This window comes from Sinocyclocheilus rhinocerous, unplaced genomic scaffold (assembly GCF_001515625.1).
Source record: "Sinocyclocheilus rhinocerous isolate Xijiao unplaced genomic scaffold, SAMN03320098_v1.1 scaffold1268, whole genome shotgun sequence".
NCBI lineage: Eukaryota > Metazoa > Chordata > Actinopteri > Cypriniformes > Cyprinidae > Sinocyclocheilus > Sinocyclocheilus rhinocerous.
In genome coordinates this window covers 93,602-107,144 of record NW_015664016.1, presented here as the reverse complement: position 1 = coordinate 107,144, position 13,543 = coordinate 93,602, and the positions used below count along the sequence as shown (strand labels likewise).

General features: G+C 33.7%; 1 protein-coding gene across 1 annotated transcript in view; it reads left to right on the top strand.

Annotated features, from left to right (window-relative positions):
• Window positions 1-10,443, top strand: part of LOC107729283 (frizzled-3-like) — a 35,290-nt gene extending 24,847 nt beyond the window's left edge. Inside the window, exons 6-8 of the mRNA XM_016539748.1 lie at window positions 6,106-6,254; window positions 7,351-7,587; window positions 9,001-10,443. Of these exons, the coding sequence (XP_016395234.1) occupies window positions 6,106-6,254; window positions 7,351-7,587; window positions 9,001-9,217 (603 nt within the window). The 3' untranslated portion in view covers window positions 9,218-10,443. The remainder of the gene's footprint in view (window positions 1-6,105; window positions 6,255-7,350; window positions 7,588-9,000) is intronic.
• Window positions 10,444-13,543: the final 3,100 nt, after the last annotated feature.

Here is a 13,543-nt window from a genome sequence, read left to right as displayed (position 1 = left end):
CTGTGTGACGTCACACAGACAGGCATCTGAGATCGGCTCGATTTGAGAAAGGGGAAATGATTTAACGAGATAAAAAAAAAACTAGGTGGATTTTTATCATTATAGGGTGGTTGTGTACACACACTGTCAACACACATTTCAGTTCAAACAACTTGTAAAGGTGCATGTCGCATCCGATGACCCCTTTAAATTAATCCCCCCACTTTTGCACTTTACAAAATTATTTGCATAATTTATTTGTATCAGTCAATAATATTCTAATAACATTCAGTAAAAACAATAATATTGTTAAATATTATCACTATTTAAAATAACTTTCTATTTTAATATATTTCAAAATAGTATGTATTCCTATGACAAAGCTGAATTTTCAACATTTGTCTGAAATAGATATCTTTTGTAACAATATTATATATTCACTGTCACTGTTGATCAGCTAAATGCATTAATAAAATTATTAATTTCTTAAAAAAAAAAAAAAGCTTACTGACCCCAAATATATGTAATGGATATTTTATTGTTCATACTTATTTCCCAATTTTTTTGTTTAAATATTTCTTGTTTGGAATTTCACAGAAAAATACACTTTTTAAACTATTTATGCAAAAAAACTTCCTAAAACCTCCAAAAAAAATCCTAATAGTAATACCCAATGATTGAATGAATAAATAAATAAATACATAAATATCATTCCCTGTATTTGTATAGTCAACTAATATATTCTTAAGCTAATATTTAAAACCTGAATTAATAAAACTATTAAATTATGTTTTAGTAATCCTTTTTCCATACTGTATATGCCTAAATGTAGTTATTATATTGTAATATTTAAAATGATTGGTTTTAATTAGTTTCATTTTTAATTTATTTAGAAAACAATTTATAAAATATTAATTAGTATTAATATTAATATACATATTGGATATTTATCAGTCATATCAGCCATGACATGAAAATAATTATTGGTTTATTGATATTGTCAATAATTTTAAGAGAAGAGACAGAAGAAGGGTTGTGTATGTTATATAGGGTTGTACATATTTGTATGTAATATAACATATTGCATGTATTATTATATTCAAAGTTGTGGCATCAATGTTCTGTCTTTATAATAACATTTCTACTGGAAAGATTAGTCTTTAAGCGCTCATATTAATGTTTCTGGCAGCTAGGCTTATTAAACCACGAAGAGAGGCAAATGAGGTTTATAATGTGTACCTCCTACTTTTCACATAATTTGTCCTCCCCTGGTTTCAGCTCTTAGCCTCCTCCAAGTGTCGCTCCAGTGTTTCTAATTATCTTTATGAAGATGGAGACATCCAATGGTGAGGCAGTAGAAGTGTTTGACTGATTTACTATACCGCTGCTTTGCTGTAGCTGACTGAATGAAGATGATTGTAGTAATCGCAACCTTCTGCAAGCCCCACATTTACTGCAGATATCCATGTTAAGGGTTCTTTTGTGTTGTGCAGTGAATGGATGAGATACGATCCGGCGCAGTGATGCATGAGGCATTTTTATTACAGTGTAACCGTAGCCGCTCAGCCTCTCCCTGCACACAATCATAAACGGATCCGAGCGTCACGTGATGCAGTAATTCTCTCCCCTCCCCTCCGGCGATCTTCTCCGTCTTCACCATCGCATGCTCTCTCGCTTCGCCTCGTAAGATGAATGCCTGCATTAACTTTTGAGTGCCTTTACTTTCTGATAGAAGCCAGTTGGCACTATAGCAGCAGAACACTATATGATTTGTTAGGACTAGGTGAGATACCTAAAAAAAATCATATTCATACATGGGTATGATTAGAAATATTGCATATTGTGCATTATCTTATATTATTAAATTATTTACTATTATAAATGTATTTTTTATTTATATACTACAATAGATTTCTAGCCTTTTTGATAATATTTTTAAAAGTTTATTTTTATTGTTTAAAAAAATTTAAACAAAAAAAATTTTTATGAAATTTTTTTTTGAAAAATGAACATAAGGATTTCATGTTCATATTTAAGGAGATATTAAATTTATAAGATTTTAAAATATATTAATGCAAAATAATTAATGTATTTTAAAATATGTAAATAATGTGTCTGTCTGTCTGTCTGTCTGTCTGTCTGTCTAGTCCAGGGGTGCCCAAACTCAGTCCTGGAGGGCCGGTGTCCTGCAGAGTTTAGCTCCAACCCCAATTAGACACACCTGAACCAGATAATCAAGTCTGTCTATCTATCTGTCTATCTGTCTATCTATCTATCTATCTATGCATAAACACCAGTATGTGTCACCATATATTTACTAGAATATTAAGATCATAAAAAGTTAATAAATTAATTAAAATGTCAAAATATATTAATAACATGTATTTTTAAATATTTAAGTATATCATATTTGTAGTATTTATTATATATGTAATGGCAATATAATGAGACAACACTTATTTAATATGAATATTTTATATAAATATATTATATAAGTGTTGTCTCATTTTTATATTGGTGGAATTTTAATATTAGCAGTGTTTTCTGTAGGTAATATATTTCCTGTTGCCCAGCGCTGTGTCAGGTGTAGTTTTGCAAGATTGCTTTTCAGATACAATGCATGTGTTTTTTTTCTTGGTGTCTTTCATCACTGGGCTTGTTAAGTCACGCTGTGCTGCCTGTATTGTGGTGGCTCGGCCCCTGTAGCGCCGAGGGGAGATCCATGTGATGCTGAAGGACAGATCCCCTCCTGCTGTGATTAAAGGTGCTCAGGCCTGTCATTACCTCACAGCACAGAGACTGACTCACAAAAGCCCAGGCCTTTGATTGGCTCTGCATTAGAGATGCTCTGTGTGTGAGTCTGTGAGGTAATGCACTCAGTCTGATCACACGGCTGTTCTGTGAAAGTAAAGCACTTGAAGGATGGAGGATGTCTGTCATTCACCCGCCAGCATCTGATGATGTGAAGACATCCTGGTTTATGCTAAGGAAGTGAAAACGTGAAGTGTGAACGAAGTTTTCAAGTTAAGAAGGGATAATTATTAATTAATCATTATTTTCATGGTTGGACCATTTGCTTGGTCCAAACTCAGCATTTCACCCCAGAAATCTCTTATTTTATTCAGAAAGCTCAGAGATTTTTCTGCTACAAACCACCACGTATGATTATTGCCTTGCAAAGGAACCCCTTTATAAACAGCCATTAATACAGTTAAAAAAAAAATAGAATAAAGATAAATGTGTAAAATATTATCTGGATAATTTTTAGTTTCTGCTAAGTTGCCGCATATTGTGTTTTTCACTTTTGCTGTAATATTTAATATAAAAAATTTACTGTATATTTTATTTATAAAAATTAAAATTGATATAACGTTATAGAAATTAATGTTAAAAATGAACTTTATAAAAATCAACACACATATACTGTGTATATATGTTTATATATACAGTATATATATATATATATATATATATATATATATATATACACACACACTCTTAATAGCCTTTAAATTTTACACAATTTAGCAGATTGCACAGTGCATCTTAAAAGCTATTTAATATTTCTTTCTTAGTTTTATATATTTCTTCATTACAAATATTTTTTTTTTGTATACCTTGAAAGCGATGAAAGTCATTTTGAATAAAAGTATCTTCCAAATGCAGGCTTGCCATAAACAAGTTAAATGCTATCCATATTTTCTTGCAGATTTTATGACTATTCTTAATCAGTAGTAAACTGATAGTAGTAGTTTGTATGCAAACTGAATTGGGACCAATTTGCTTTGAATTATAGATGCATCCACATTTCCTGCTATGACGCTCCACGCTTTAAGTACATTTTGAGTTTTCCTCCTATTTCTGCTCCTCGCAGATGATTTTATCCTTGTAAATATGATAATCCTGACATGTCTTGAAGGCAGCATACATTAGTATTTTTCTGTGAATATGTATCAGTGTATGTTAATGTGTGCCTGAAAGACGTTAGATTTGATCCCATGTCATCTGACGACCGCCTGCAGAGATTGTACATGTTCTCTTCCTGTGTGTGTGTGTGTGTTGTGATGTGATGTATGCATGAGTACAGCATCAGGTGCGTTGAGCGTGAAGAGCAGAAGAACAGGCCGTTGTTGTGGCTTGTGCTCTGCAGATAAAGCAGGATTGTGTGTGAGCAACAGATACACACACCAGCTCGTGCATGTTTAAACACACACAATTTTACAGGGATGAAATATGGCCATGTGCAAACTGTGGAGATTTGAGAATGAAGATTAAACAGAAGTGGCAACCATATTTATCTATATTTTGTAGATGGTGTATGGGAATCAGGGTTATCATCATTAACTAAAACTGAAATCATTAAAAAAAAATGTCATTACTTGAAATAAACATTAACTGAAAATATGAAAAACATGAACATTTTATTTCAGCAAGTATTTTTTCATTTCTCATTTTTGAAATTTGGAGTACTAAAATAACAAAAACTTGAAAACTATATAGACATTTTAAAAAATAATAAAAATAACGAAAAACACAACAAAATTACTAAAAATGTTACAATTAAAAATAAATAAAAAACACTAAAATAACTAAAACTTCAATTTTATAGACATTTAAAAAAATTATATAAAAATACATTTACTAAAACATTAAAATGAAGACAGAAAGTATTAAAACTAAAACTTAAAGCACAACAAAGCTACTACAACATTACAATGAAAACATTACATAAAATGAACAGAAAATACTAAGATAACAAAATAAAAGCTATATAGATATGTTAAAAAACACAACAAAATTACTAAAACTTTTGAAATTAAAATGAAAACACAAAATATTAAAATAGCTGAAACTAAAACTTAAAAACTATACAGACAATTAAAAAACAAAACAGAAAATACTAAAATAAAAACTTAAAATCTATATAGACATATTAAAATAAAAAGCAAGAAAATACTAAAACATCAAAATGAAAACTTCAAAAATAAAATCTGTTTCAAAAAATTAACTAAAATACAAATAGTATCAATCGGTATGTTTACATGGACAACAATACTCCGATTTTAATACAATTAAGACAATACTCTGATTAAGAATCTACCATGTAAACAGAGATGTTTGATTACCTTAATCCGGCTAAAGTCATAATCGAAGTAAACACTAATCGAATTAAGACATGTGGAGTATTCCTATTTTAGTCGCATTATTGAAGTGCAGTAAAGACATGTACACACCTTAATCAAATTATTACCGTCGTGTAGGACTTTTCGCCGCATTTTGCGACAGGATACACACACGGCAGTGGTCAACGGTTTGATGGCAAACAACAGAATGGCTTCAACAACGCCGTCGTCTGTTTGCACGTATAGCATGACAAATAACTAACTGCACTTCAAGCTTTCAGTAAATTAAAAATGAAACACCCAAAACTGTATATGGCATCATAAATGAAGATGGATGTTTATATGTGAAAAACTATATGTTTATATGTGAAATTCTGGAGGGGACGTCGGATGGCGTCGCGTAGTGACGTAATGACGTGTGCCATTAATCGATCTATGTACTATAACATGTAAAACGAGAACATGAAAGGAATATTCTAAAAGCAAGATTAAGGTGTTTACATGAGTTGCTTTTAGAATATTCCTTTCACGTTTTACATGTTATAGTACATAAATCGATTAATGGCACACGTCATTACGTCACCATAATTAACTAAAATTAAGTAGTGAGTAATAACTCACTGTGATTAAGGTGTGTACATGTCTATTCTGCACTTCAATATTACGACTAAAAGAGGAATACTCCACATGTCTTAATTCGATTAGTGTTTACTTCGATTATGACTTTAGCCGAATTAAGGTAATCAAAAATCTCTGTTTACATGGTAGATTCTTAATTAGAGTATTGTCTTAATCGTATTAAAATCGGAGTATTGTTGTCCATGTAAACGTACTGACTGATACTAAAAGATCACTGAAAAAGCTGTCAAAAGAGTTGTAATAAACGCTGCAGTACTAAAGTGTGCTGAGTGCTGTGGATGAGGTCTGCAGTGAGTGTGTGAGAGCCTGAGGGAAGCATCAGCTCTTCCAGAGGACTGATGATGATGAACATCTCTGTGTGTAGGTGGAGCAGACCAGCAGGCCTGACCTCGTCCTGTTCCTCATGAAGTACCTGATGCTGCTGGTGGTGGGGATCCCCTCGGTGTTCTGGGTGGGCAGTAAGAAGACCTGCTTCGAGTGGGCCGGCTTCTTCCACGGCCGCAGGCGGAAAGAGTGAGTTACAGTACCTTCCTCATTCTGCTTCACTTCACTTCACTTCACAGGAGAAAGCACTCGCGGATTCATTTGAAACTAGGCATCATCGAGTGCTATTGTAAGTACAAGAATATGTTTGTCAGACGAAGAACAATAGACATTGTATTGAACTGTAATGTACTTCCTGCCATCAACTATTTGATTTCAAAAAGCTTTCTAAAATTGAGGCACAGATACTGTGGAAAAGAAAATTATGAATATGTGTAAAATATTATCTGGTGAATATTATTATATAATAGTTTCCGCTAAACTGACACAGATTAAGTTTTCCCTTTTTGTTGTTATACGTAATATATAAATAATATAAATACCAACAACAACAAAAAACTTAAAGAAAACTTACAAGTTTAAAAAAACGTGCCCCTTTTAGACTTGCACTCTATTCATTTACTAACTGCTTGTTTTCTAAAAAAAAAAACACTAGCTCCTCTAATCTTTTTCAATTCTATCCATTCCTTTTCTTTTTATTTATTATACAATTAACAAAAGCAAAAAAGGCCTCTAACACTAGCTTGCTCTATTCTTTTTCTATTCTATGGGTTTTCTTTTTATTTATTATATAATAAATTTTAAAAAACCTTGCTACGTGTACTGCGTTAAAGGGGTCCTATTATGCTCTTTTACATATATATATATTTATATATATATATATATATACATACATACATACATATAAGGTAATTATATTAAAATAAATTAAATATTTAGCTCATTTAAGAACTCTGAATTCTAAAATTCTATATATATTACTCATTTTATTTTAATCTAATTATAAATCACCTTCTCGTTGTAATACTTATGTCATACCCATGTCATTATACAAATTTGTGTCCTCATAACGCGCACACACATAAACAGGGTTCAGACACATTTTTACCAATAAATTTCCACGACTTTTCCATGACTTTTCCGACAATTTTCATGACCTAATGTTCCATTATTTTACAATAAGAATAAAAATCGTTTAGAATTTATCATAGCAAATGTTAAATGAAAATAAATGACTATATATTATATATTAGTCATATACATGTGTTTCTCTGTTGTCCAGCAGCGGCGCGGTGAACGAGAGCCGGCAGGTTCTGCAGGAGCCAGACTTTGCTCAGTCTCTGCTGCGAGACCCGAACACTCCCATCATCCGGAAGTCCCGCGGGACGTCCACTCAGGGCACGTCCACCCACGCCTCCTCCACACACCTGGCCATGCTGGACGACGTGCGGAGCAAAGCCAGCAGCGTCCACAGCAAGATGAGCAGCTATCACGGCAGCCTGCATCGCTCCAGAGACGGCAGGTCAGTTCAGCAGCAGCTCAACAAACACTTTCATGCCACACACATCCAAATATGATTCACTTATGCCTATGCATAACATATACTCATGTAAAGACATGTACACTATATAGCAAATATGCTTGATTGTAATATTGTTGCAAAATGCAACTGACTATATTATTACAAGGCTCTTTATGTAAAATATATAAGTATGTCCAGTTTTATCCACAAACATGAAGTATACTCATAGAGGGCAATATGTAAGAAAAACGACAGTATATTGCAAATACTGAGCAAATTGATTGCTTGTATCATCACAAAATCTAAACTATGTTGTTATCGCCCAGTTCTAATATTTATAAATATATATATATATGTGTGTGTGTATAAGAATAAAAGCAATCAAGTAGCTCAGTTTTGCTATATACTATAGTTTTTGTTACTTATTGTTTACATATATGAAGGTATTAAAATATTATTTAAAATCTTTTAAAATATTTAAAATCTTGTTTTATATATAAAATAATTATATAATTATATATAATTTAATATATATGTCTTAGTGTATGTGTATATTTAATTTATATTTAATTATATTTCCACTCATTAAGTAAAACAAAAACGTGCTGATATATATAAAAATACTTTGTAAATATTTAATTTTTCTTAATTTTATAATAAGAAATGTATACAGGTGCATCTCAATAAATTAGAATGTCGTGGAAAAGTTCATTTATTTCAGTAATTCAACTCAAATTGTGAAACTCGTGTATTAAATAACTTCAATGCACAGAGACTGAAGTAGTTTAAGTCTTTGGTTCTTTTAATTGTGATGATTTTGGCTCACATTTAACAAAAACCCACCAATTCACTATCTGAGCCAAAATCATCACAATTAAAAGAACCAAAGACTTAAACTACTTCAGTCTGTGTGCATTGAATTTATTTAATACACGAGTTTCACAATTTGAGTTGAATTACTGAAATAAATGAACTTTTCCACGACATTCTAATTTATTGAGATGCACCTGTATATGTGTATACGTGTGTGTGTGTGTGTGTGTACACAAACACACAATCGTATATTATTAAATTATGGAAATTAAATTATGTAACTATAAATTTATATTTAACATTTCCTCTTCTCATTAAGTATTTTTTAATTTCAGAATTCTGCAATATTACATTTATATTAAAATAAATATATATTAAATAATTATGTATATACATGATTATATATATATATATATAATTATAATTTTCTCACTCCCTTTCAGCCCCTGACCCCAACTTTATAACTTCTGTTCTAATGCAAGTGTGTCAGTTGATCTTCCTCAGAGATTGTCATATAGCTGTGCTTGTTTAGACACGTAGAGCTGCATGTTTAAAGAAGCCTGAACTCAAATAACCCATCGGTTTTCCCTCTGAACGCAGGTTCACCCCCTCCAGCCACAGAGGCATGGAGGAACGCCCGGCATACGGGAGCGTGCCGCGACTCAACGAGCAGCTGTCCCATCACAGCAGCCTTCACCGCCTCGACAGCCAGTCCAGACACGGCAGCACCCGAGACCTGAGCGACGCACCGGCCGCCAGCATCACGCACGGATCCAGTGTGAACCGCCTGGCGGAGGAGGACGGGACGAGTGCGTAACCCAGAGACTGACCTCCGCCAACTGACACGAGAGGCATGGGAGAGTCCCTGTCATGTAGCCGCTAACGGACAGACATGTGTTTTTGGCAGCAGCAGGGGAATCAGAAACTCGAGGCATGTGTGTTGACAGAGCCGTCCTCGGGATTTGTTCCATTAGTGGCGCACCTGAGTAACAAGATATGTTTTCTTAGATACTGTGAAGTTCTGCCGGATGAAGTTTACTGCATGTGTGATAAAGCAGCGTCAGGATGGGCCGCAGCTGTCCGATGGGAGATTTTTCCCATTACATCCATCACACAACCCGGTTTAAAGAGTTAATGGATCACCGACGCTTCAAGACTGATGACTGTCCCATTAGAGATCAGGTTTCAAACCCTTGAAAGCCGAAGGATGGTTCAAAGAGAGGGAGGATCAGCGGTTTTGAGCCTCTAGCAAGCTGTATTTAGTTTCTGGTGGTAGTTTGGTTGAGAAGGCATGGAGGAATGACGTACCAGAATCCTCACCAACACCTGATGTGCTTTTTGTTCGGCCGCTTGACGGCTGCCTACCTCATCACATCGGATCGCTCTGCCCTCCCCACACTCATGTCACATTACAGAATTAAGATTAAGTTGTCTTTCAGAACATCATCTTACACACAGATGCTTTTCCGCCCATGTGTACAGGAGTCTTAAGCTTTGTAAATGGTGCTTTTTTTCTAATGTTGCTTCATGAATATTTCAGCAGGCCGTTTCTACAAGCTCATGCACCATGTTAATGGAACATAGAAACGTGTTGAATTTTCATGAATCGTGCTGTTTCACGACACTTTAAAAGTGAAGTCGAGTGTTTGTTTACGTGTTGGATGAGATTACAGTGGTACTCAGTGCCTAAACATGTGACTTTGGACCTGAGCTTTGTAAAAGCTGTTTTTCTGATCGCTGTTCCTGCTTCTGCTGTACCTTTGCCTTCGGTTTCCCAGAGTACACTTGATTTTCATGCTTGACTCTTCTGTCCACTTTACTAATGAGGAACAATATAGCACTTTAACCGTGGCTATCTGTTGAATGTGTAGACATTAAATCCAGTCATAGCGTCATGCAAGACTTCAAATAAAGCTTTTGTAAAAAAAAAAAAAAAAAAAAGACGTTTTATAGTTCCCAATTTTATTGAAATAGTCCGATAATGAGCTTTCCATGTGAAAAGTGGTGTCCAAACCAATACAAATAACAGTATTCCACCTTAAATACACTTGTGCAAAAAAGAAATAAGAAAAGGTCTACATTGCAGTATGGGGTAATTCATGTTCACGTCCCAACCATTCATGCCACACAGGTCAATAAAGGACAATAAAAATACAACAAAACAATCCAGCCATACAGTCCTTAAACAAGTGATTACACCTATGACATGCAAATCTGTACATAGTCTTACAAAAATCAAAATCAAGAAGAAATTATATGATATGAAGTAGCAATTCACTAACAAGGCAAATGAAATCCTTATGTGAAATGCAAGTGTGAATGTGTCTTTTAACAAATCTCCAGTCATCATCTCTCATTCTAGTCCATTCTACCTACACTGACCAGTTCACACTGAGATCTAAGAAAACTAAGGCACCTCCCGCTCTAATATGAATCTATTCATTGCTAAGTAACAGTTCTAAAGATCAAACGACCCAAAGATCTGGACGTCTGTCATTTCTACCGTCTCGGTTCTCCTCCATGCAAACATATAATCATTGGTTCTGACATACCTGAGAACATTTCAAACAGGTTTCCTGTTCATGTTAATACTATAACCCTGGCAAATTGTTTCTAACCAGTTACAGCCTTATTAGAAAAAAACTGTATTATGAATATTATTTTATTGTTTGGAATTGACCATGATCATGGAATAGAGCAAATGCAGAACTAAGGTCCCGAGTGATATCTGAGCTCGATTTAAAAACAATGTGCCGGGTTTGCTCCACAGTGAAGGTTTCAATAGTGCTTGCATATAATGGAACATACAAAATGCTGGCAATACTAGAATGAATAAAACCACAGGTACATATGCACAAACTTTCATTACTTCTGTACTTGGGTGTGCTTCAATACTGAAAGGTCATTCATTTTTTCAGCATACTTTAAAAAGAATAGTTCACTCAAAAATAAAAAATTCTGTCATTCCAAACCCATGACTTACTCTTGTTATCATATTTGTATATTATATTTTTATGCATTTTCAGCAATATTTAATGCTTTTAATTTCAAGTAACATTTGTTTTTGTTTTTTTTTAAAAGAAAGAAAGAAAAAAAACGGGCTGGGTAGATTACTTACAAAGTGTAGTCCATTACTGAATCCAAATTACATGATGAAAAATTGGAGTCAACAATGTAATCCATTACATTACACATTTTAGCGAATATAATCTGACTACTTTTAGCCTAACTTTATAGGACAAAGTAAGCTATAAAGGTTTGCAACAACATAAGGGTGAGTAAATGTACATTTTGATTTTTGAGTGAGCTATTCCTAAAAACAATCTGGAATATTTAGGAATTCAGAACAGCATCTAGATATACAAGAGTCTGAATCTGCATAATGTGTTTTAAAGAAATCAAATCTGATATAAAATATGCTTCGCAAAAGCGAGCAGTAGTGCATGTGAATAATTCCTAAATACCGGACAGAGGGACAGCTACAATTGTTGCGCTGATGAGGTTCTGTTGGAGTCGTAATGGCTTTGCTCTCTAATCTGAGGTATTCTGAGGTTCAGGGATGTTTGATAGTCTGACCCTGCATGTTTAAAACATCACTACAGCAGCTTTACTGTACGTCCTCGATTAATTTATATTAATATCAAATGACCTAATCTCCTGCTGGTCCTTGGGGTCCCTGTTGAGTCATTATGAGTGTTAGAGGAAGAGGCAACAGCTATATGCACAAGTGAGTTTGAAGCGTTGAAGCCCTTTAAATGCTTCACCTGATGAGTTTAGTGTTTCTCCATGTCGCACAAACATTAAACGCTCTGAATCTAGTGGTCCAGGTTACACTACGTTTTATATTCACATGTACACCTTAGGCAAAGTTTGGTTCTTGTGAGTTGGAAAACAAAACTATAAAACACAAAATAAAATACTAAAAGAATAATAATTAACATTAATATTTAAAGAAAACAACCTCTTTGGAAACAGCATTATTGCTTTGGTAACAGAAGCGTGAAGCACAGATGTAGGCAAGAGTAACATGAACAAGGCTGCAGTGAATCTCGGTTACATTCAGCACAACAGCTTATTTATGATCACATGACTGTACGTGTTTTGAGTGTTTAATATGGATTTAGCGATGTACGCATCTTGATTTCTCTGAATGATAGATCTTGCTCACAATATGCAACAACGTTCATGAAACACGAGGAGACTGCATTCATGTAAATCGTTCTTAGAAAACATTCTTGCGTCAGTTATGTTAAATATTGCTTGATTTAAAATTCCATTCAACGATGCACTAAATTTAAGACTGCCGCCCTCGTGAATGTCGTATTTAATGCAAGTGTACACAAGAATGTTTTTTACAAACATTTTCACTGTAGCTTTCTCTATCTCACATTCCATTCAACAATTCACTCAAGAATTATTTCAAACAATTTTATGATAGTCTTGTTCAAACGACAATTTACGTATGATTGATTTGAGATAAATTTCACCGTGGAGACCTTGTGGCGAAATGTAATGGCAACCTTGTGAATCTTGTATTGAATGTGACAATTTATGCAAGAACGGTTTTATAAAATTTTATTGCGAGCTTGTGAATCTTGCATTTAATGTGACAATTTATGCAAGAACTGTTTTATAAAATTTTATTGCGAGCTTGTGAATCTTGCATTGAATGCAACAATTTATGCAAGAATGATTTTATAAAATTTTATTGCGACCTTGCATTTAATGTGACAATTTATGCAAGAATGGTTTTATAAAATTTTCGTTCATGAAACACGAGGAGACTGCATTCATGTAAATCGTTCTTAGAAAACATTCTTGCGTCAGTTATGTTAAATATTGCTTGATTTAAAATTCCATTCAACGATGCACTAAATTTAAGACTGCCGCCCTCGTGAATGTCGTATTTAATGCAAGTGTACACAAGAATGTTTTTTACAAACATTTTCACTGTAGCTTTCTCTATCTCACATTCCATTCAACAATTCACTCAAGAATTATTTCAAACAATTTTATGATAGTCTTGTTCAAACGACAATTTACGTATGATTGATTTGAGATAAATTTCACCGTGGAGACCTTGTGGCGAAATGTAATTTGCGACTTGTGAATCTTGTATTGAATGTGACAATTTATGCAAGAA